This window comes from Carcharodon carcharias, chromosome 5 (genome assembly GCF_017639515.1).
Source record: "Carcharodon carcharias isolate sCarCar2 chromosome 5, sCarCar2.pri, whole genome shotgun sequence".
Taxonomy (NCBI): Eukaryota; Metazoa; Chordata; class Chondrichthyes; order Lamniformes; family Lamnidae; genus Carcharodon; species Carcharodon carcharias.
In genome coordinates this window covers 187,476,330-187,499,457 of record NC_054471.1, presented here as the reverse complement: position 1 = coordinate 187,499,457, position 23,128 = coordinate 187,476,330, and the positions used below count along the sequence as shown (strand labels likewise).

The window sequence follows — 23,128 nt, the reverse complement described above, 5'->3', positions numbered from 1 at the left end:
CTGCTGGCACCATCGAAGTCTTCCGTGCCCTGGTGGGCACCCCGGGGGCTGGGGTGCTTTATCAACCCTTTTAATCACATTTTGGTTTCATGTTTGTAAGTTTCCTTTAAATTTTGTCTTTGGTTTTACAGTTCCCTAATTTAGGGGCTGTGTTAATTTTGTCCCTGATTTTGTTAATTTAGTTTAGTTGGTTGACTCAGAGCTAAAAGCTCAGCAGCTTTAATTATGGGGGCTGGTTATGGGCAAAGGGGGGAGCTCCTTTATGGGACGCCTGGGCCAATCAGAGGCCCTCGCTGCACCCCTTACTTCCCCCCCCCCCCAACCTTCCCCCCGTACACCCCAAAAGGCCATCCCACCCCCATCCATCCTGGCCCCCCAGCCACCTCACCAGGACCAGCAGGTCTGTCTCCAATGATAGGTACCCCCCCACCACTCCAACCTAGTACTTACTTTGCATCTGGCTCCTTGATATCTGGGACTGGATACAATCTTAGCAGTGGCCACCGCTCCTGGTGGCACTGGTGGGACCAGAAAACTGCCAGCCATCTGACTGGCCAGCAGCTCTGTGGCAAGACTTCATCACCAGGCATGGGCGTAAGCCTGCTTCAGGCTAATTAACATTTCCCACACCATTAAATGGCTCCATGCAGCTGTCCAGAGCGGGGGCAGACTCCCCTCTGACATTTTAGCGAGGGCTGAAGGGCAGCAGGGACCATGGCACCCTATAAATTCCAGCCCTAAGCATTTTAATAGAAGAGGCTAGTCCTTCATCCGTGAGTAACCCGATTTTAAAATTGCTGAAAAACAATTTTAAAAAACTATATTGAATCATCACTAGTTACATTGGTGAACACTAGTCAGTTTCTTAGTAAATTACATATTTTTTGAAGACTAAAAACATTTAGTATGTGCCTGAGAAAGCAACTTGAATTGCCTTCCTAAAATGGGCAGGAACTTGCAATGTTGACCTGGGGACATGAGCAGTTTTGTTGTCAAAGCTGGTCCTGGCATATCAAATCTTAATCCAATTTAAAAGGTTTGGAAAACCATAAAGGAAGTGGTTTTGGGCATAACACACCTATGTTTAAGATTCCCTGACCTTTTGTGCTGGCACAGCTGCTAGTTTGGAATCTGGTACAAACTAGGAAAAAGAAGTGAAACTCAACCCCACAGTCTTCCTTGTTATTCAAATGCCACACAATCTTCATATTCAAACTCACATATTTCTCCCATGTACATGGCACAGGAGAAAATTCATTAGAGCAGTGCTCTGGTCGTTTTAAAAGCTTAATACTTTTACAAGCATTTATATTCATTCAACTGTGCATCTATCCCGGTTGTGGAACAGCTCCTCAGTTTTGTAGTACCTGAAAACAAAGCAGTTTTCTATATACTAAATTCAAAGCACAACAAAGACAGCCCAAGCCTGCATGGCTGTCCAGCTCTTGCTGTATATGGACACAGGACTACTTCAATATCTTGAAAAGTAGCAAATGGGACTTCATCAGCAATCATCAGCAAGCAACCCCCACTTCTGATCTTATGATACAGGGAAGGTCACTGATAAAGCAACTGAAGATGGTTGAGCCTAGGACACTACCCTGAGGAACTCCTACAGCTCCAGGGACTGAGATGATTGGCCACCAAAAACTACAACCTTTGTGCTAGGTAGGACTCCAACCAGTGGAGAATTGTCCCCATGAAGCCCTGACTCCTTGTCACCACACTCAGTCAGATGTTGCCTTAATGTTAACTTGCGTAAGTAATTTCTTCAATTCTTAACCTACGTGTACAATTAGTACACTAAAAATGCAGGCTCTGCTTTGATCACCTGATAAACTGAAAGTCCTTCCTTTACAGGTTAAGATGAGGAAAAATGGCCTGTTTTTTTTTCCCGCCAAAACTTATAACTAATAGTTGTTTGGTAGTACAGAACTTGAGTATTGCTGGAAAAAGACATGCTGGTGAAACTTTTTGTCTTGCATTCCTCAGGACAGAATTGCAAGAATACCAAATTTCAAAGGGAACAACAATTCATGCCACATGAGAAAATGGTGCTGATTGGTTGGCAAGTGGACTCTGATTGATAGAGGCTTTGCCATGGTAAACGTACCAGGGAAACAGTTATCCCCCATTTTTTGTTATTTATTACTGTGAAGGAGAATACATCATACAAAAGGTTCCTTCTTATACCCTTCATGCTGTTCACTATGTGGACATCCTTGATGACTTGCCCAAATCTGCCATTTGCCCAAAAGACCTCAATGGAGCTGCTCATAACACATGTTCATTTTTTTTTTATATTTGTTCATCAGGGGTAGGCATTGCTGGCAAGGCCAACATTTATTACCCATCATTTAACGTCCCTCAAAAGATGGAGGTGAGCTTCCTTCCTGAACCACTGCAATCCATCTGGTGCAGGTACCCCTATGGTGCTATTAAGGAGAGCGTTCCAGAATTTTGACCCAGTGACAGTGAAGGAATAGCGATACAATTCCAAGTCAGGATGGTATGTTAATTGAATGGTGCTCCCATGCATCTGCTGCCCTTGTCCTTCTAGGTGGTAGAGGTTGCGAATTTGGAAAGTGGTGTCGAAGGAGCCTTGGTGAGTTGTTGCAGTGCATCTTGTAGGTAGTACTCTCTAGTGCTACTTCGCCTAAGCGTTGGAAGGAACGAATGTTTATGGTGGTGGATGGGACGCAAATCAAGCAGGTTGCTTTGTCCTGGATTGTGTCGAGCTTCTTGAGTGTTATTAGAGCTGAAGGGTCCATCACACTCCTGACTTATGCCTTGTAGATGGTGGACAAGTCTCGAGGAGTCAGGACATGAGTTACTCATCACAGAATTCCCAGCCTCTCACCTTCTCTTGTAGCCATGGTATTTATGTGGCTGGTTAATGGTAACCCCCAGGATGTTGATGGTGGGGGATTCAGTGATGGTGATGCACTGAATGTCATGGGGAGAAGGTTAGATTCTCCCTTGTTGGAGATGGTCATTGCCTGACACTTGTGTGGCACGAATGTTACTTGCCACTTAGCAGCCCAATCCTGTACATTGTTCTGGTCTTGCTGCATATGGACACGGACTGCTTCAATATCTTGAAAAGTAGCAAATGGTACTGAACACTGTGCAATCATTAACAAGCACCCCAATTCTTACATTATGATGTAGGGAAGATGACTGATGAAGCAGTGAAGGTGGTTGGGCCTAGGACACTATCCTGAGGAACTCGTGCAGCAATGTCCTCAGCTGAGATGATTGACCTGCAACAACCACAATCAACTTTCTCTGTGCTAGGTATGACCCAACCAGTGGAGAATTCCTCCCACCCACCCCGAATCCCATTAACTTCAATTTTGCCAGGGCTCCTTGATACCACACTCAGTCAATTGCTGCCTTGATGCCAAGGGCAGTCAATCTCAGCTCATCTCTCGAGTTCAAATCAAACTGAGTATCACTGAACAAGCTATTGCTGTGAAGTGCCACATGATCACACTGTGGACAGCTTTCCATCAATCTGCTGCGATTGAAAGTAGACTGATGGGCACTAATTGGCTGGATTGGATTTGTGCTGCTTTTTATGGACAGGACATACCACATTGCCAGGTAAATGCCATTCTTGCTTAGGTATGAGACCTCTTGCTGATGTATGCAACCAATGAATAGTGCAGATAGTGTTTGCTGCATTGTGGCTGACTCTCAAATGCCCTCTGAAATGGCCTAACAAGCCACTCAGTCGTATCAAGGCGCTAAAAAGTCTAAAAGGAATGGAACCACACAGACCACTCAGCATCGACCTAGGCAACAGAAACAACAATGGCAAACTCAGCCTTGGCAATCCTGCAATGTCCTCGTTAATAGCATCTGGGGGCTAGTGCCAAAATTGGGAGAGCTATCTCTCAGACTAGTCAAGCAACAGCCTGACATAATCAGACTCATGGAATCATCCCTTACACACAATGTCCCAGACATCACCATCACCATCCCTGGGTATGTCCCGTCCCACAAGCAGGACAGACCCAGCAGAGGTGGCAGCATAATGGTATACAGTCAGGAGGGAGTTGCCCTCGGAGTCCTCAACAGTGACTCTGGACATCAAGTAGTCTCATGGCAAGAGGTCAAACATGGGCAAAGAAGGCTCCTGCTGATTACCACATACCACTCCCATTCAGCTGATGACTCAGTATTCCTCCATGTTGAACACCACTTGGAGGAAGCACTCTGAGGGTGGCATGGGCACAGAATGTACCCTGGATGGGGGATTTCAATGTCTATCATCAAGAGTGGCTCGATAGCACCACTACAGTCCGAGCTGGCTGGGTCCTAAAGGAGTTGGCTGCTAGACTGGGTCTGCAGCAGATGGTAAGGGAACCAAGAGAGAAAAATAAAATTGACTTCATCCTCACACAGATGCATCTGTCCATGACAATATTAGTAGGAGTGACCACCACAAAGTCCTTGTGAAGATGAAGTCACATTTTCACATAATTTTCTGTGGCACTACCACCTTGCTAAATGGGATAGATTTCGAACAGATCTGACAACTCAAGACTGGATAACCAAGAGGTGCTGTAGCCAGCAGCAGCAGAACTGCACTCAAACACAATCTGTAACTTCATGGCCCGGCATATCCCCCACTGTACCATCACCACCAAGCCAGGGGATTAAACCTGGTTCAATAAAGAATGCAAGAGGAAATGCCTGGAGCAGCATCAAGCATGCCTAAAAGTGAGGTGTCAATCCGGTGAAACTGCAACACAGGACTACTTGCCTGTCAACAGCAAAAGCAGCAAGTGATAGACAGAGCTAAACAAGTCCACAACCAATGGATCAGATCTGTAATCTTGCCACATTCAGTCCTGAATGTTGGTGGACGATTAAACAACTTACTGGAGGATGAGACTCCTCAATGATGGGGAGTCCAGCACATCAGTGCAAAAGATAAGGCTGATACATTCGCGACAATCTTCAGCCAGAGTGCTGAGTGGATGATCCATCTCAGCCTCCTCCAGAGGCCCCTAGCATAGTCTTCAGTCAATTCAATTCACTCCATGTGATATCAAGAAACGGCTGAAGGCACTGGATACTGCCCTGACAATATTCCGGCAATAGTACAGAAGTCCAGAACTTGCTGCTCCCCTACCCAAGCTGTTGCAGTATTGCTACAACACTAGCACCTACCTGGCAATGTTGAAAATTGCCCGAGTATGTCCTGTACACAAAAAAACAGGGCAAATCCAACCGGGCCAATTACCGACTCATCAGTCTACTCTCGATCATCAGTAAAGTGATGGAAGGCGTCATCAACAGTGCTATCTAGCAGCATTTGCCAAGCAATTACCTGTTCACTGATGCTCAGTTAGGGCCACTCAGCTCCTCACCTCATTACAGCCTTGGATCAAACATGGACAAAAGAGCTGAACTCCAGAGGCGAACTAAAGTGATTGCCCTTAACATCAAGTCAGCATTTGATGGAGTGTGGCATCAAGGAGCCCTGGCAAAACTGCTGCCAATGGGAATCAGGGGAAAACTCTGCTGGTTGGAGTCATATCTCGCACAAAGGAACATAGTTGTGGTTGTTGGAGGTCAATCGCCTCAATTCCAGGACACCACTGCAGGTGTTCCTCAGATGCTGTTCTAGGCCCAAACATCTTCAGCCGCTTCATCAATGACCTTCCTTCCATCATAAAGTCAGAAGTGGGGATTGTGCAATGTTCAGCACCATTCGTGACTCCTCAGATACTGAAGCAATCAATGTACAAATGCAGCAAAGCCTAGACAATATACAGCTTGGGCTGACAAGTGGCAAGTAAAATTCACGCCACACAAGTGCCAGGCAATGACCATCTCCAACAAAAGAATCTACCATCGCCCCTTGACATTCAATGGCATTACATTCACTCAATCTCCTGCTATCAACTTCCTAGGGGTTACCAATGACCAGAAACTGAACTGGACTAGCCATATAACTATTGTGGCTACAAGAGCAGGTCAGAGGCTAGGAATCCTGCAGCGAGTAATTCACCTCCTGACTCCCCAAAGCCTGTCCACTGTCTACAAGGCACAAATCAGGCATGTGATGGAATACTCTCCACTTGCCAAAAGCTTGACAAAAGCACCTGCTTAATTGCCACCACATCTACAAACATTCACTCCCTTCACTACTGATGCACAGTGGCAGCAGTGTGTACCATCTACAGGATGCACTGCAGGAACTCACCAAAACAGCACCTTTCAAACCAACGACCCTTTCCAAACCCACAACCACTACCATCTGGAAGGACAAGGGCAGCAGACCAATGGGAACACCACTACCTGGAAGTTCCCCTCCAAGCTACCCACCATCCTGACTTAGAACTATATCATTGTACCTTCACTGTCGCTGGGTCAAAATCCTGGAACTCTCTCCCTAACAGCACATTGGGTGTATCTACGCTACAGGGACTGCAGCGGTACAAGAAGGCAGCTCACCACCACCCTCTCAAGGGCAATTAGGGATGGGCAATAAACACTAGCCTAGCCAGCGACAGCCACATCCTGTAAATGAATAAAGAAAAAATGCAGCAAACATTTAAGGCAGCACAAATTAACTCTCAATCGTTCATTGTGATGTATTGTATACCGCGATCCTCACACCTGTTTTCAGAGTAGCCTAATTTAATCCCCTCTATATTCAACTCAATTTAAAATCTGCCTCCTGTTGGTCAATTGTGGAGAGATAAAGGAAATAAAAAGACTTGTCTTGCCTGACCACCAGATGTCCCAAGCACTTCACAGCCAATGAAATACTTTCGAAGTTTAGTCACTATTGTAATGTAGGAAACAATAGCCAGCAAGCTCCTGCAAACAGTAATATGATGACGACCAGATCATCTGTTTTTGTGATGTTGATTGAGGACTAAATATTGGCCTGGACAGCAGAGATAACTCACCCCTCCTCTTTGAAATAGTGCCAAAGGATACTTATGTCCACTTGAGAGGGCAGACTGGGCCTCAGTTTAATGTCTCCTCTAAAAAATAGCATCTCCAACAGTATATCACTCCCTCAGTGCTGGACTGGAAGTGTCAGATTTGATTTTTGTGCTCAAGTCCTGGAGTGGATTTGGAAGTGCCACCAACTGAGCCACGGCTGACACTAATATTGACAATATTCATGTGGTGTGTAACAGATTGCACTGGTTTCAGATTATGGGTGTGCAATGATGAACAAACTAAAAGAAAATAAAATTCCTGAATCTATCCCAAATTTATACAATGACAATACTCACTCTCATCATGTTCATGACGCATTATTTGACATCGGCCATTGTCTAAACAGATAGCAAGGCAGGGACAGTCTGGTTCAACATAGCCTTCACTTCCAGAATACCAATGGATACCAACAATGCTAACGGCACCAGTTACATTAGCAAGACACTGCAGCACCAGCTTCACCTAAAAAGCAAAAAGATATACTCAATTCATACAAAATTAGATTACAGATAATCATATGGAAAGGTTTTAATCACAATATCAAACAGCTCCTAAAAGGAGTCATGTCAATAGGGGTAGTCAGGTCAGGGGCTGGTCAAGTCAGGTCGGAGGGTTAGCTGAGTGTAGTCAACTCTGGTCAGGGGGCTAGTCACATCTGGTCAGAGGGTGTAGTGTGGTCAGGAGGGGTAGTCAGAGAGTTGGGTCGGTGGGGTGGAGGGGTGGTGTCAGTTATATAGTTGCCCAGCAATTAAACTAGGTTTTTTCGGTTTAACATTTCCTGGATAGCTATTCAGGTAAGCCCCACAGCAAATCTGAAGTCTCTGATTCTAACTTAGAGTCAGAGACATCTGCAGAGAGCCCTTGCAATGGGCAATTGCAAACAGGAAGTTCAACTTCTCAGGCAATTCCCAAGGAGGCAAGCGCATCAGAATTTCTGCAGGGTCCTGATGCGCATCTTGGGTCCTACATCCAGTCTCCGATGATCCGGAGGCCAGAAGATTTGGACCAATATATTCAGTAGCTGAAGTAGAAATGAATTTTAAAATCGTAATTCTTCCTTAAGAGGTCTTCATAACTGATAATTTTCAAAAGTGTACTCTTTTGCTTCACCCTTCCCTATATACATACAAGAGTGTTAATCATACTTAAGAGTGCTTCATGTATACTGCAAATCTGAGGCAACTTTGAATGGTCTCAAATCATTGCCACTGGTTAAAAATTGCATTCTCACATATTTATCGAGAATTAAAATACAAGTAGATCCAGAATTTCTATAAAAATGGAAGGAAAATTCACTAATTTGAAAACTATCATAAAAATCTATATGCCTACAATAAAATTTCCTTGGCTGTCATATATGTGTATTTCCCCATTAGCCATGCCAAATATAAGAATCTTGCTGTCTGGCGACCATGCAACTTGAGTCAGTTGGAGGCCCTTCAATTCCTTGCCCCAAATACGGTTACCTGACAAAATACAGAAAACATGAGACCTTTAAGAAAAGTTAAAAAGCAAGAAGATAATATTAATTGGCAGTTAGCAAATAGTTTTATGGATAATACAAAGGCAGTGGTTGCAAAAATGTTAACATATACAATGACCTATATTAAAATAAATAATCCAACAATATTTCTATTACAATCATGTGAGCAGTGGTTGAATGGCTTCCCTCTTTTCCCCACTCCTCGTCTGACCACAGCAGGTTTTTTAAAAGGATATGCTTGCCAATTAGGTGAGCAATTAATTGTTATAAAAACAATAAATGCAGGAAAAACTCAGCAGGTCTGACAGTATCTGTGGAGAGAAAGAGAGTTAATGTTTCGAGTCCATATGACTCTTCTTCAGAGCTAAAGGGCAGTAGAAATGTGGTGAATTATATACTGTTTAATTGGGAGGGGGGGGGGGTTGGAACAGGTGAAGCTGGATAGAAGGCCAATGATAGGTGGAGGCAAAGGAGAGATTGCGAAAGATGTCATAAATAACAGGTCAAAGAATTGTTAATAGTGGTGGTGCTGGCTAAAGGAGGTACTAATGGTGACATTAAGAGTGGAAAGCAGAACGTGATAATGGCAGGACCAGGGTGAGCAATCCGGAAGTGATAGATGGCCCTAGTGGGGGCGGGGTGGGGAAAGGTGACAGTGGTGGGAAAAAAAGATTGAAAAGGCTAAAAGCTGGGGATAAAACAATGCATAAAAATGGGAATACATTTTTTAAAAATAAGTGGGAGGAAAATTAATTAATTAAAAAATAAAAATGAATAAGAAAAAAGGGAGGTTTAACTGTTTACGTGCTTTGACTGCAAAAAGCACCACTGGTTTCCTTGAGTTTCTTTAAAAGTGAAGAGGATGGATTTATTCTAGTTAACCCAGTCTAAGAAAAATAATAGAAACACTCCAACATTCACACACACATGCACAGGTTCACACGTAAAGTAGTTAACAAAGTGGGAGTATAGTTTAAGTGATATCTCAAAAGTCAATAAAGATTAAAGTAACATGGTTCTTGTAGGTTGATGACTTGGATGGGTCCAGGCTGGGTTCAGTAGTCCTTCTAGTTTTGGTATCGTGGCAGTTTAAAGACGTAGATGGGTGATTTATCCGTTTTTCGGGAGACAGCAGCTGCTGGGGTGACTTACTTAAAAACATCTCTGCCTGGGCACATGAATAGGCAAAAACAGCAGTCAGGGTTTGAGCTTGTAAAACAGTTGGGAGAGGGAGAGAGATCCACACAGGGATCTGCTGTGTTGCTCATTTCAGGCTGGCTTGTATTTCCCTGATGGTTGCAGTAAGTAAGATTGGTTATCCAAGGTCAGTTTCGACCAGGTGACCACCCGATCAATACTTCCATTGACCACTTAAATAATCAAACTTAGAAGCTACTGCTGCGTCATGGGGAATGGATGGTGATTATTCACAACTACTTATGATGAAGCGGTTTCTCTACAGCTCTATTTGTTCAGTTTCAAGCTCAGGGACAACGGCCGGAATTTTCCAGCCCCTCACGCAGGCAGGGTCTTCTGGTCCCGCAAATGTGAATGGAGATTTAAATGGCTTGCCTACCGCACCACAGGGAAATCTGCCGCAGGGGTGCTGGAAAATTCCGGCCAATGAGTCTGAGTCAATGGATTTTGAATCTTGAAGCCCATAGACTATAGAAGCTGTGAATTCTGCAGATGGGTTCCCTTCAGCGTGTCCAGTCAAGGCAAGGCACCCCACCCCAGGTCATTTAATTAAGAACATTCAGGACACTTGAGGTAATTCTGCGTCAGTAGAAATGAAAAAAGTCACCTTACCTTCAACGGCTATCTTAACAGTTTTAGTCCTTTTAAAACTTAGTGATTTTCCATCAGTAAATACATAAGTCATTTATTTTATATAAAGCATGGCTTTGTAACACTGGGCAGGAATTTGTGCTCAGCGGGCGGGCGCACACCGACCCGCTCGAGCGTGAAATGATGTGCGTTGACGTCAGCCCAGTGTGCCGACATCAACACGCAGTCGAGTGATAGTTTGGTCAGCGGGCGCCGGAACCGGCAGCATGCCCAGCAATTAAAAGGCCTGTTAAGGTCAATTAACGTAATCAATTAAAGTGAATCTTTCAATTAATGTTATCAATTAAGTACATTTTTAGCTGCCATCCAACCAAACGATTGGCGGGCAGACGAAAAAGCCAAACGGCCTTTGCATTTTTGGAAACCTCATCCACGGGCAGGATGAGCTTTCCAAAAACAAATAAAAATTTTAACTTTTCATTAATAACATGTCCCTGCTCATGTGACTCTGTCACGAGGGGGCATGTTCTATTAAATTTTTATTGCCTTTATTTTTTTTTAACATCTCTGCATCTTACTGAGGCAGCTCCGTGCCTCAGGAAATAGTGCAGCGCTCACTCGTGCGCATGCGCAAAGTATGTGCTTGGCTGGCTCACAACCCCCCACCTCCTGCCCCCAAGAACAGGCAGTGCTCAGCACCACCGCTTGTGTTTCACACTGGGTGGGCCTTAATTGGCCCACCAGCGTGAATCACGATGCAGTGCCAATTGCGGAGGGCGGGCAGCTTCCTGACCGCCCCTGCCGAGCCCGCCCATCAATGGCAAAATTCTGCCCACTATGTTTGCAAGATAGGTTTATAGTAGACAATAACATCACTGATGTTTATTTATGTGAATTTTATTAAATTGCAAGTCCGTAAAAAAATTCTACATATCTGAATGTCAGAATCTAATTCGTATCATAAGTTTTCAGTTCAAAATACGTTACCGTCCACTGAACCCACAATGACAGCACCATCTTCATACACGATGCAGATTTTCTGTCCATCAGCATTCCAGCTCATACTGCGAACCACAGATTTGTTTCTATTGTTGATCATTTCCTCATACCAAGAACCTGTGATCAAGTGACAAGTATTGAGTCTAATAAAAAAAAAATCAACAATTAACTAACTGTTTCCAACCTTGTCCAAAGAAGAACTTGAAAACTGCTGTTGCGAGCACCTTCAATTATAATGCATAGGGACTTTGATTTTTTTTTCAATTTTTTCCTAAATAAATGCACTGATATAATTAATCCCACTAGTTCAGAATTATAACAACTTAATTAGTTCTCTCATTTATCACATTTTCTCTTTTAAATTTGACTAACATAAAAGCATACTCTCTACTTAAAATTTACCATTTGCTCTAATTTTGCTCCCTCATGTTGCCCCCCCACCATGTTTTTTTTCCTCCTTATTTTCACTTTGTGGTTTTAATATTTTTTTAATGTTTCTTTCTGTTACAACTGCAATAAGACCGTGCCTCCAACTACCTCTAACTTATTGCTGTCCTCTCATTCACTCCACTGTCCTATTCCTTTGGAGAAATGAAAGATGACATATTAATCATCATTTCTGGTCAAATGAAATGGGACTGAATGAATTGTTCTCAAGAGCCAGCATGCATTCAGTGGACCGAATGGCCTCCTTCTGTGCCGTTTATGACTCTACAACCAACTGTTGCCAAAAGGGTAGGCAAATATGCTCCTTAGATTTAAGTTGGTTACAAGGACATCTGCAGGGTCCGCCTGATATCAGCTTCTCTATCACTTTGGAGAAATGTCATGTGTGACCCAGTGACTCCACACAGATACACAGCTCAAGTTAACATCTCAACAATACTTAGCTTGAGCCTGTCAAGTTATACACAGATTAAAAAGTAGAGAGTTATGCTAAACTTGTATCGAACCTTTATTAGACTACAATAGAATACTGTGTGCAGTTCTGATCGCCAAATTATAAAAAGGATATTGAGACTCTGAAGAGGATGCAGAGATTTACAAGGGTAACTCCTGAAATGTACACACATTTCTGGGATGGTTTGACAGTCTGAGTCTTTTTGCTCTCAAAAGAGGAAAGCTGAGTGGTGACCCTAATAGAGGTCTTTAAAATTATGAACGATTTTGATAGAGTGGGTAGAGAAAGAATGTTTTCTCTTGTGGGTAAGTGCATAACTAGAGGCCATCAATATAAGATAGTAATCAAGAAATCCAATAGGGAATTCAGAATAAGCTTCTGTACCCAAAGAGCAGTAAGAATTTTGAACCCGCTACTACAGGGAGTGGTTGAAGTGAATAGTATGGATGAGTTTAAGAGGAAGGTAGACAAGCATTTGAGAGAAAGGAATAGATGGTTAATTTGGATGGGAAAAAATGGAAGGAGGTTTGAGTGGAGCATAAGCACCAGCATGGACTGGTTGGGCCAAATGGCGTGTTTCTATGCCATATATCTTATGTGATGTAAGTTATAAGTCAATTCACTTTGAACAAACGCTACACTCTGTGGTTTATATCCGAAGCCAACTGATCCCAACTATGAAAATCAGTTTAACAAATTGTAATGCAGCCCAGCAAATATTTTGTTCAATTTTACTGCTTACCCCTAGAAGAGTTAACTGACCTTTGTACAACATCCACACAATAATGAGACCATTCTGGTCACTGGTTGTCAACTTCTGGTACTGCTCATTCCAAGTCACCACCTGTACAGCACCTGATCAAACATAGTTTAATGAAGATAACTGGCTAACAGAAGATAATTTTCAATCTAGTTCCTTTATTACTCATGCCAAAAATAATTTATAATTTGTATCAAATTAAACTTTTCCAAAAACTGATCCAATTAGTAAATCAGACATGGCCCATAGAAATGAAAGAGACATATGGGCAAGAGGAGAGTGAACGATTTCATTTTGGAAAAAAAAATGTAATGGATGAAATAGTTAGGAAATATAAAGTGCAAATAAAAGAATGCTAAATACAAAGTAAAAGTAAACATTTTGGCATTGAAGAGCTATGCTGTGAATAATGTGGTTAACCAGGGATTGAATATACCACCTGTTTATCAGATTATTTGGAAGCATGAGGAGAGAATCATTTGTAGTGGAACTTGATTGGAACTTTATCATATTCAAGCTATACATATGGGGGAAGCACATGGCTGTGCATTTACATTGTTTAATGTGTCTACTTTCTAGATTGCATCTCCAGTTTGGGAAAAGCAAATTCAGTAAAAAAAAAAGAAAGTTGGGTCACCTCTGGAGGTTAGTCTGCTCCTTCAGGTGAATAAGATTAACAAGATAAGCTAACATACTTCTTAGAGGAGTTACATGTTATCATAATACCAACTATCTTCTTCCATAACAGAGACAAATTCAAAGTACAACCAAAAAGGTTGGTTACCACATTTTATTGCCATGTAGGAGCCAGACACTTCCTTATTGGAGGGTGGGGGTGGTCAGGGGATTAAACAGTTGGCAAAAGAAAGTATTTCATAAAGAAAAAGGTTGGGGGAAACATGCTTACGTTGCACATCTCCTAGCAGTCACTTCATGACTACCTTCGTAGAAACCAGAAAATGCCACTCAACTTGTTAAAATAACTGATGCACAAATGAACAAGAATAAAAGGGGGAAAAAAGTGTTTAAAAATAAATATTCCTCCAGAGAAACCAATTTGTAGTTTCTGCATAGCTTCATGAGGAGGTTATGGGACACAATTTGTAGCTCATCAATAGGCACACCTAATAGCTCAATGGACAAGTTGCAAATAAATGAAGTTCAGCACCTCATGTAGGTTACAGGATGTTTCCCACAAACTTTCAGCATATAATGAATCTACACCAAACTTTTGGTAGTAAGTAATTAATGTGAATGTTATATAGAAATTTTAATTTTAAGCAACAACTAAATTATGCATGTTAACAGAATCACTCGAAGGATTGAATTTATTGCTTTGAATTTATTGACCTCCTCCCAGTCACCACAACATTTTGCATCTTCACACAGCTATAATATCTATCATACAATTATGTTGAGCCTATTATAATACAAAGAACTGATTATAATTTGCTTCAGGATAGACAGGTCAATAAATTCTAGTTATGTATTTTAACTAGATAGACTGCTATATAAACAGTTTAGTAACCGTAGCAGTAGCAGCAACTGATTCAGTTTTAATTAGTGGCCAATAGCTAACAACTAAAGTAGCCACATAGTGCATTCCTAACCGAGCAGATATATAAAATAAAACAAAAACTTACCACTGTGCCCTTCTAGTGTCTGATTCATGGAAAGGTTACTGGGTGCAGCTAGTCCCTTTAATCTTGTATCATCTACAGAAATCCACAGTGGTCAATTAGAACCTAAACTTCAATGTCATTTCATGATGCTGTTTATTGTTGCTTTAAATACAAATCAGGTATGCTTAAGAAAAAACTTAGAAGAGTAAGATCAAAAGTGCCAGAATAGTTTAGCTCCCGAAACCAATTTTCTCCGCACCCCCCCACCCCACCCCGCCCCTCCCCACGCCACCCCCCACTTCCAAAATCAGTGGCCTGTAATAATTCCGTCTGTGGGTGTAGGCCAGAAGCTTAGCCTAAAAATGCATTAATTCTGGGGTTTATTCTGCTGATATCAAGTTAAGTTCAAATTTCTGGGGAATATTATCTGAACACATCCAAAAGTAAAATTGCAGAAATCAGCAGAAATAACCAAAGTATAAGGAAAGCACCAAACTCACATCATAAATTCAGGTACGTAGATGAAAATGGTTCAACTCATTTAACTTTCATTAATGCATATTAGACACAGCATATTTAAAAATATGCCATCAGGGAAACATTTCAACATTTAACGTAACTTATGTGATGCCATGAAATGTATTCCAAGAAACAGACAAAATAGTACAAATCTCAGTGAGGGTAAAAAATTTTGAGATGATGTTCAAAAAATTGAAATGAAACACCAGAAAAATGGTTTTGTGTTGGTAATCGGATTGTAACTGTAAGCGGGTATCTGAGCAAAAGCAATTGCAGGAAACTTCCACATAAACCTCCGTAGCTTGGGGATGGGGCAATTATTATGCAGGAGATGGGTTAGAACATAAAAGATTGCAATTTCAGCATTTCATACTTGTGCATAACTCAACAGGACCAAAATACAGTTACCTTTTAGGCCACACATTTGAAATGTGTCCCAAGTCCAAATGTCACTGGGTGCAGGTATCCATGAAATTCCAAGCCAACTCCTCATGCTACGTACAACTACACAAACAGCCCTCAAGTACTTAAGCCATGTGGAAATTCTTCATTTGAGTCAAATTTTGACGAGCCATTTAACAGTGGGAGTACAGAGCACAACCCGATCACATTCCTGTATAACTCTGCGTCCTTACACATCAACAGCTGTATGTTATGCCATTTGGCTTCCTAATTTGTCCCCCACCATAGATACTAGCAAATACAATGTGTTTCCAACATTTTCTGATTTTATTTCATAAGATAGTGTAACCCATGGTCAACTGAGCTGAAAACAAGTCAGAAAACTGGGCCAATACATTGGTTATTGAAATGTTAAATCATATGCCCACCAATAACCATACACGCACACCCTCCTGCAGGTGTCAAATAGGAATCCTTATGATTTTTTTCTCCTCCTCCTCCATTAGCAAGAAGTACGAAGACCAATTGTACTGCCCCCACCACAGCTGCAGCAAAGATCGTTTAATTTACAATTTATCTGCATTAGGGTCCATTTCTCATTTTTCTATTCTCCTCCTTTCCCAACTGGTTTTAGTCTTCTTCCCTGCGCACATCTGAACCCAAACAAAACCACAAAGTATGTGTGATTGGCTCCACGCCACATATGGATTGTAGCACTCCAGAGCAGATTCAGCCTGCATTAAAAACTTACATTTCACTGCTTACTGATCAGCTTCCATTAAATAAAGATGTAGTAAAATGTTTTATTTATCAGCCCTCATTATGCTACAGAGTATGGACATTTCATGTGATAGTACGTCAAGGCCACACTTGCCTAAAGGGCCACTTGTGTTCACTTTGCTTGTCATATTTCAACTAAAGTATTGCAAACAGGAGTAGAAGAATTTTTTATTATTGACTTGAAGATGTTTCTCCTGTTTGGAGAATACTCATTGAAATATCTTATATGAAACAACAACTGTCAGAAAACGTTCATAAAATAGTCACTATTGTCAATTTAGATTTTTTTCCCCCAATCATGAGATCATTTCAACATCCCCACCATAGTAAAACAGACTTTAGTTAATCTGAATCTTAGCTCCAAATCAAAAGATTATGGATTCAAGTAACATATCAGAGGCTTGACCGTGTAATCTAGGTAATGCTTCAGTACAGTACTGAGGCAGTAGGGTTGTTTTTTGCATGTGATGTTAAAACAAGATATCATCTAGCAGTTCAAAAGAACTTAAAATGTGCCAAGGCTCAAAAAAACACCAAGAAAACAGATTGGACTGTACTGTGCAGTCAGCTGCAAAGCAATAGCACTGGTTGCTTGCATCAAAGAAAGCTGCCCACAAAGATCTAGCAATCTCTGTGGCACAGGCTTCGCCTTTCCTGAAGGAAGTCCGAACCTGGTGCCAAGTTAAGGAGATCTCCAGGGGTAAAATTCTTAGCATGGCGGGTGGGCGCACATGCAACCCAACCGAGAGTAAAGTGATGCGTGACATCAGGCGCGTGCCCAGACGTCAACGTGCACTCTCGCGATATTTCGTCGGCAGCCCGCCTGCCGAGAATTAAAAGGCCTATTCAGGCCATTTAAAAGGTAATTGAAGTAAAATTTTCATTGTCCATTCAACCTTACGGTTTGCAGGCAGGTAAAAGGGCCAAGCGGCCTTTGCACTCTTTTGGAAACCTCATCCACGGGTGGGATGAGATTTCCAAAAGCAAATAAAAATTAAAAACTTTAATTTTTCATAATTAACATGTCCCTGCTCATGTGACAGAGTCATGTTTCATAACATTTATCAAATCAGTTCATCTCCCCGAGGCAACTCTCTGCCTCAGCGAGATTATGTAGCACGCACTTGCACGCATGCGCCAAGGTCGCCCTCACCCGGCTCGCACTCCTCCCCCCACCCGCCCAAGCAGCACTCAGCGCTGCCATTCACATTTCATGCTGGGCAGGCCTTAATTGGTTTGCAAGTGTGAAATTGCCTTCGGGGCCCAATCGCAGGTGGTGGTCAGTTTCCCAACTGCCCCCGCCCTGCTCACATGCCAAGGGCAAAATTCTGCCCCAGGTGTCCATGAAGTAAGGTACACAGCCAATCACACTGAAGTATTAATACTTAAAGCAACCAGGAAGTTAAAAAAACACTGAATCCATTCACTTTTGTTTGTGAGATTTTGCAGACAGTGAAATAAATGATTAGGATATGCACATAAGTTAAAGTAGAAACAAAAATATCATAAAAATGTTAGTGAGGATGCTTAATAATAATTTATGAACTTAGCACACATTAAAAGCATATTACTCAACAGGGGGTAACTTTTGCAAGGGTTTTTACAACAATACTAAAAATGCAAAAGTGAAAGTTTGCATCAGTTTACTGATTTCTAGTTGATTGCATTTTGAGAGGCCTCAACAGCACATCCTCAGGAGAAGTGCGGAATCACTGACAGCAACTTCCAGATTTTACTATTTTACCATTTAACTGCATATGTGTAGACTCCAGAACGCCATGTCAGTTTCAGGGGAGTAATGACAATGAACACTCATAACCATCACATAATCTGGGCCAATATCTGGTCATTAATCTCACTGCTGATTTTGGAACTTTGATGTATAAAAATTAACTCACATTTATTCAGCTATTAACATTGCCAATGAATTATTTTTGAAGTGCAGCCAATGTATCACTTTGAGACATACTGAAAACATAACAGACAATATAAATAGAAGATTTTCTTTCTTTCAAAATAATAGGAATTAGAATGTAGTCATTAGCCAATATATTTTAAAGATGGGCCTACAACCTGTAAGGTCACAAGATTGATTTGAATCCAAAAATCCAGCTCTACTAACTACCCAATACAACATCTCACTGCTTTTTAAAATCAATCCAATCTGGCCTTAATATTTCCTTCACAATCTTTTGCTTATGTCCTGTTCTATTTCCTTGACCTATATATTCCAGATTTACTTTCTCTAGCCCATTAACTATCTCATAAGCTTCTATAACATTTGGCATGTCACTATATAAATCCAAGTTTTTCTTTCTTTTCAAGGCTGAATCAAGTCATTCTTCATAGTTGATGACTCTAAATCAATGTAATAGTCCTTTTTCTCTTTCTGCAACCTCTTTCTCCTTCCATATCATGAAAAACAGAACAGTACACAGTTCTCCAGATACAATACACTGGCCAGGATGTACATCTTTTGCATGAATTTTGGAAATGCATCATAAAGTATATGCAAAAATTCTTCAAAATTACACTAGATACATTTTGGCTTTCTAAATTTTTCCTTACCTGTCTGTGTTTCAAGTTTCAGCACCTTTAAAAGGCCATCTTCCCCACCACAAGCAATAAATCCTTGATCTTTATTCCATGAAACACATCTCAGCTGATTGTTATTAGGAATAGCAATCTGAAACAAATAACAAAAGAAAACATTGTACATAAACACAGATAACTTAAAATCAGATGCATGATTTTTAAATACATAAGTAACAAACACATTCTTTAAGGGTAAGATTGCAACCACGTGCAGTGCACTAAACCGCAAATTTATTGAAGGCTCTTCTCCCCATTCCTGAAAAGAATGCACTGTCACAGCTGATACATACAAACTCAATCTTATTCTAGACTCTTACCCAGCTAACAACAGGGAGTCAGTCTCAAACTCAACTTATTTCTTCATCCATTTTTTGCCTGCTGCTCAAAGGATCATAGAAACCGTGTCACACCAGGGAACAAGTGCAGCAAAAAATGCCTCCAAATCCTCACATGCAGCAACATCAGTGAGTCACCTAAACTATCACTATAGTTTATATAGAAAACTACAGAAAAGATTCATGAGAATGGTTCCAGCAATGAGGAATTTGGTTATGAATAGATTAGAGAAGTTAGGACTGTTCTCCTTGGAGAAGAGAAGGTTGAGAGGGGATTTGATAGAGGTATTTAAAACCATGAGGAGTCTGAACAGAGTGGATAAGGAGAAACTGTTCCCACTCATGAAAGAATCGGGAATGAGAGGGCACAGATTTAAAGTAATTGGCAAAAGGAGCAAAAAAGTGATATGAGAAAAAAACTTTGTCATGCAGCAGGTGGTTAAGATCTGGAATGCACTGCCCGAGGGTGTGGTGGAGACAGGCTCAATCAAAGCATTCAAAAGGGAATTAGACTGTTATCTGAAAAGGAAGAATATGCAGGGTTATGGGAATAAGGCAGGAGAATGGCACTAAGGGAATGGTTCATTCGAAGAGTCATAGAACACACGATGGGTTGAGTGGCTGCCTTCTGTGCTGTAAAAATTCTGTGATTCTGTGTACCATGATACTGGCTGAGAATTTGCCAAGTAACTAGCTTTCAACAACCTTAGCTCCAATTTTCCTCATTTATTCCAATGGCCAATCTAATAACTGAATAAACAGGAAGTAGTCTAAGGAATTACTTTCTTATTTGGTGCCATAAGCGACTCATTACTTGCAGAAGCATGAACTTCCAATAAATGATATTCTTGTTTACAAATAATATCCCACCATACCCTAAAGCCAAAAAATGGGCATCATTGTTTGTTAGAATGAGTGTGATTTTTTTTTCCTCATTAAGTTACAAATCTATCATTTCTAAACTTCAATAAATATCTGCCCTGAATTTGCATTTAAATCTCAATTTTAATTCGAGAAAAAGTTTCCGACCTCACATTCATGCCATTACTAAGGCCACATCTCCACCTCTGTAACATCACCCAATGTTTCCCATTTTGCAACTTATCTGCTGTTGAAAACCTCATTCATGCCTTTGCTACCTTTGGACCTGACTATTCCAATGCATTCCTGGCTGGCCTCCCACATTCTACACTCTGTAAACTTGAGGTCATCCAAAGCTTTGCTACCTATGTCTTAAATCACACCAAGTCCCGTTCCCCTTTCACCCTGCCAGCTCATTGACCTTACATTGGCCTTGGTCAAGCAATGTCTTGATTGTAAAATTCTTCACCTTGTTTTTAAATCCCTCCATGGCCTTGCCCCTCCCTATCTCTATAATCTCCTCCAGCCCCATAACCCTCCAAGATATCTGCACCCCTCCAATTCTGATCTCTTGGGCACTTCTGCGTTCAATCGCTCCACCATTGGTGGCTGTGCTTTTAGTTGCCATGGCCCTAAGCTCTGAAATACACACCCCCCACCACCCACCCCCTCCACCAACTTATACCTCTCTGCTTCGCCATCTCACTTTTCTTCTTCAAGACACACATTAAAACCTATTGACCAAGCTTTTGGTCATCTGAATTAATATCTCTATGTGGCTCAGTATCATATTTTGTTTTATAATGCTCCTTTGAGGTGCCTTTGGGGTGTTTCATTAATTTAAAAGTGCTATATAAATATAAGTTGTTGCTGTGATGTCCAGGTTTGCAGTCTTTAGAATGCCAATCACATTTCATAATCAGGAGCAGTGCCTTCAGACATCTCAGCCCTCACTGTCTTGAACTCTAAATGCCATCATTACCTTACTTTCTCCCTGCATCTTTAAAAACCTTCTTAAACCTCTTTACATGTAACGCTTCAGTTACCACTTTGTAATCTAACAACTAGCTAAGCATCAGTTTCCTTTGTTTTTCCCCAATACAAAATATAAATATACACTGATGTCAATTCTAACTGATATTGGCAAGTGGGAGATCATGCACAAAGTAAGGATAGTTGTAAACAGATGGGTTTTTTTTTTTAGAAATTATTGGTTTCAAGGTCCTGACCATACATTATTTTTTACAAATATTAATTACAGTACAGGAGTAATTTAAAAGTTCCTGTAAGAACCAAAACTGCCCCCACCCCATGGAACCACACCTATTTCCCATTCTTTAGTCCACTGCTCACCTTTTAAATCTGTACATTTTCCCTTCTGCACTTAGTTCTAACAGTTTCTTTGGTTGGCCATGTACAGCTATGTTAAAACAAAACATCTGCCCAGTCAAGTAGGATCATGCACATTCAAATTCGGGGGTGGGTGGGGGGGAGAGAGGGACATTCTTTCATGTTGAAGGGATGGACTCCATAAACTGTTTTAATGGTGAATTTGAGGGCTGTTTGCTGAAAAGGCTGGAACATGAGGGACACATTGAAGGATTTGGAGAGGGAGAGGGAGTGGGAGTTAGATAGTGGGAGTAGCTCTGGTGTTGAAAAACAAATTACCCTGTGGTCACTAAAACCATCACCATTACCAACTAAAACAAACGAAAGCTACTTCGTAAATTAAAAAGTGACTAAAACAAAAATATTTTGCACAAATGACCTCCCCTCCCCTCTCTCCCTCTTTAACCACAATAAGAAGCTCTGCAGTTACAGGAGTGACTAAGGGTCGTGCGCATGCGCCACAATCTCCCCGGACTTGGGTTGCTCGAGCTCCGTCCGTTGTGGTTTAAACCGTGCGGAGCTCAAGAGGCCTAGTCTGTAAGAACCATCGACTATCTCACCTTCTTACTCAAATAAATGAACATGGTTCAAAAAGCGTCGTCCGCACGACCACGGAAGAGGCGAATTATCGGTGCTTCTTTTCCTCCTCCTCCTCTCCCCACCAGCCCGTTTCGCCTTCAGCTGCTGTAAGCAAACGGGCCGCGTCGCCTGGTAACCACGGCCAGCAACGGCTCCCAGCCAATCCCTGAGCGAACACTCCTCCGCTCGTCCAATCGGCTGCGTGCTGCTTTCAGCCAATCCAGGATGGGGGCCTGAAGGGAACCTTCAGCCAATCGGCGACCGGCAGCGCTGGCATCACAATGGGCGCTGGGATTTCATCGCAGGGGTCCCAGCGCAGAGCCTACCTGCAGCTCACCACCACCTTGATGGAGAGAGCAGCGTGCGGGTTGCAGTGATTCGCTTCAGCAATCAGATAAAAGCAAAACACTGCGGACGCTGGAAATCTGAAACAACATCAAAAATTGCTGGAAAAACTCAGCAGGTCTGGCAGCGGAAGACGAGTCAACGTGAACTCTGTTTCTCTCTCCGCAGACGCTGCCAGACCTGCTGAGTTTTTCCAGCAATTTTTGTTGTTGTTTAACATTTAGAGTCCTTCAGAGCCCTTAAGCAATGCCTTTCCCATCCCCCTTCTTTCCCAATAATTTATATAGATTTTTCTTTTCCCACCTACTTCCATCATTTTTAAATGTATTTCCATCCATTGTTTTATCTCCACCTTTTGGCCTAATTCGATCCCTTCCCCCGCCCCCCCCCCCCCCCCCCCCCCCACCACCCCCACGAGGGCTATCTGTACCTTGCTAGTCCTGCTTTCTACCCTTAATTAGCACATTCCTTTTGATAATATCACCACCTTCAACACCTCTTTGTCCTTTTGTCTGTGATCTCTTGTGGCTATCTCCACCTATCACTGGCCCTCTATCCAGCTCTACCTGTCCCACCCCCACCCTTAAACCAGCTTATATTTCACCTCTTTTCTACTTTTCCTTAGTTCTGATGAAGAGTCATTCGGACTCAAAACGTTAACTGTATCCCTCTCCGCAGATGCTGTCAGGTATTTTTGTTTTTGTTCTGTTTTTGTTCCTGGTCAGACCACCCATGGCGGCAAGGTCAGAGGAGAGGTTCAGTCCAAAAAAATCCTCAACAGTGGAACAGGTAAAGGAA

The 23,128-nt window shown here is 41.8% G+C and overlaps 1 protein-coding gene across 5 annotated transcripts in view; it reads right to left on the bottom strand.

Moving 5' to 3' along the window:
* The window catches only part of wdr35 (WD repeat domain 35), a 128,618-nt gene extending 106,536 nt beyond the window's left edge, over positions 1–22,082 (bottom strand). For 4 of the 5 annotated variants that reach the window (XM_041188402.1, XM_041188403.1, XM_041188404.1 and 1 more), the window contains exons 1-7: positions 21,967–22,082; positions 18,795–18,912; positions 14,547–14,618; positions 12,906–12,998; positions 11,231–11,359; positions 8,305–8,438; positions 7,269–7,434 (exon numbers count right to left, since the gene is read on the bottom strand). In XM_041188402.1, the coding sequence (XP_041044336.1) occupies positions 7,269–7,434; positions 8,305–8,438; positions 11,231–11,359; positions 12,906–12,998; positions 14,547–14,618; positions 18,795–18,912; positions 21,967–21,990 (736 nt within the window). In that variant the 5' untranslated portion in view covers positions 21,991–22,082. Of the gene's footprint in view, positions 1–7,268; positions 7,435–8,304; positions 8,439–11,230; positions 11,386–12,905; positions 12,999–14,546; positions 14,619–18,794; positions 18,913–21,966 lie in introns of those variants that run through there. The other variant, XM_041188406.1, reaches the window with a different exon arrangement.
* Positions 22,083–23,128: the final 1,046 nt, after the last annotated feature.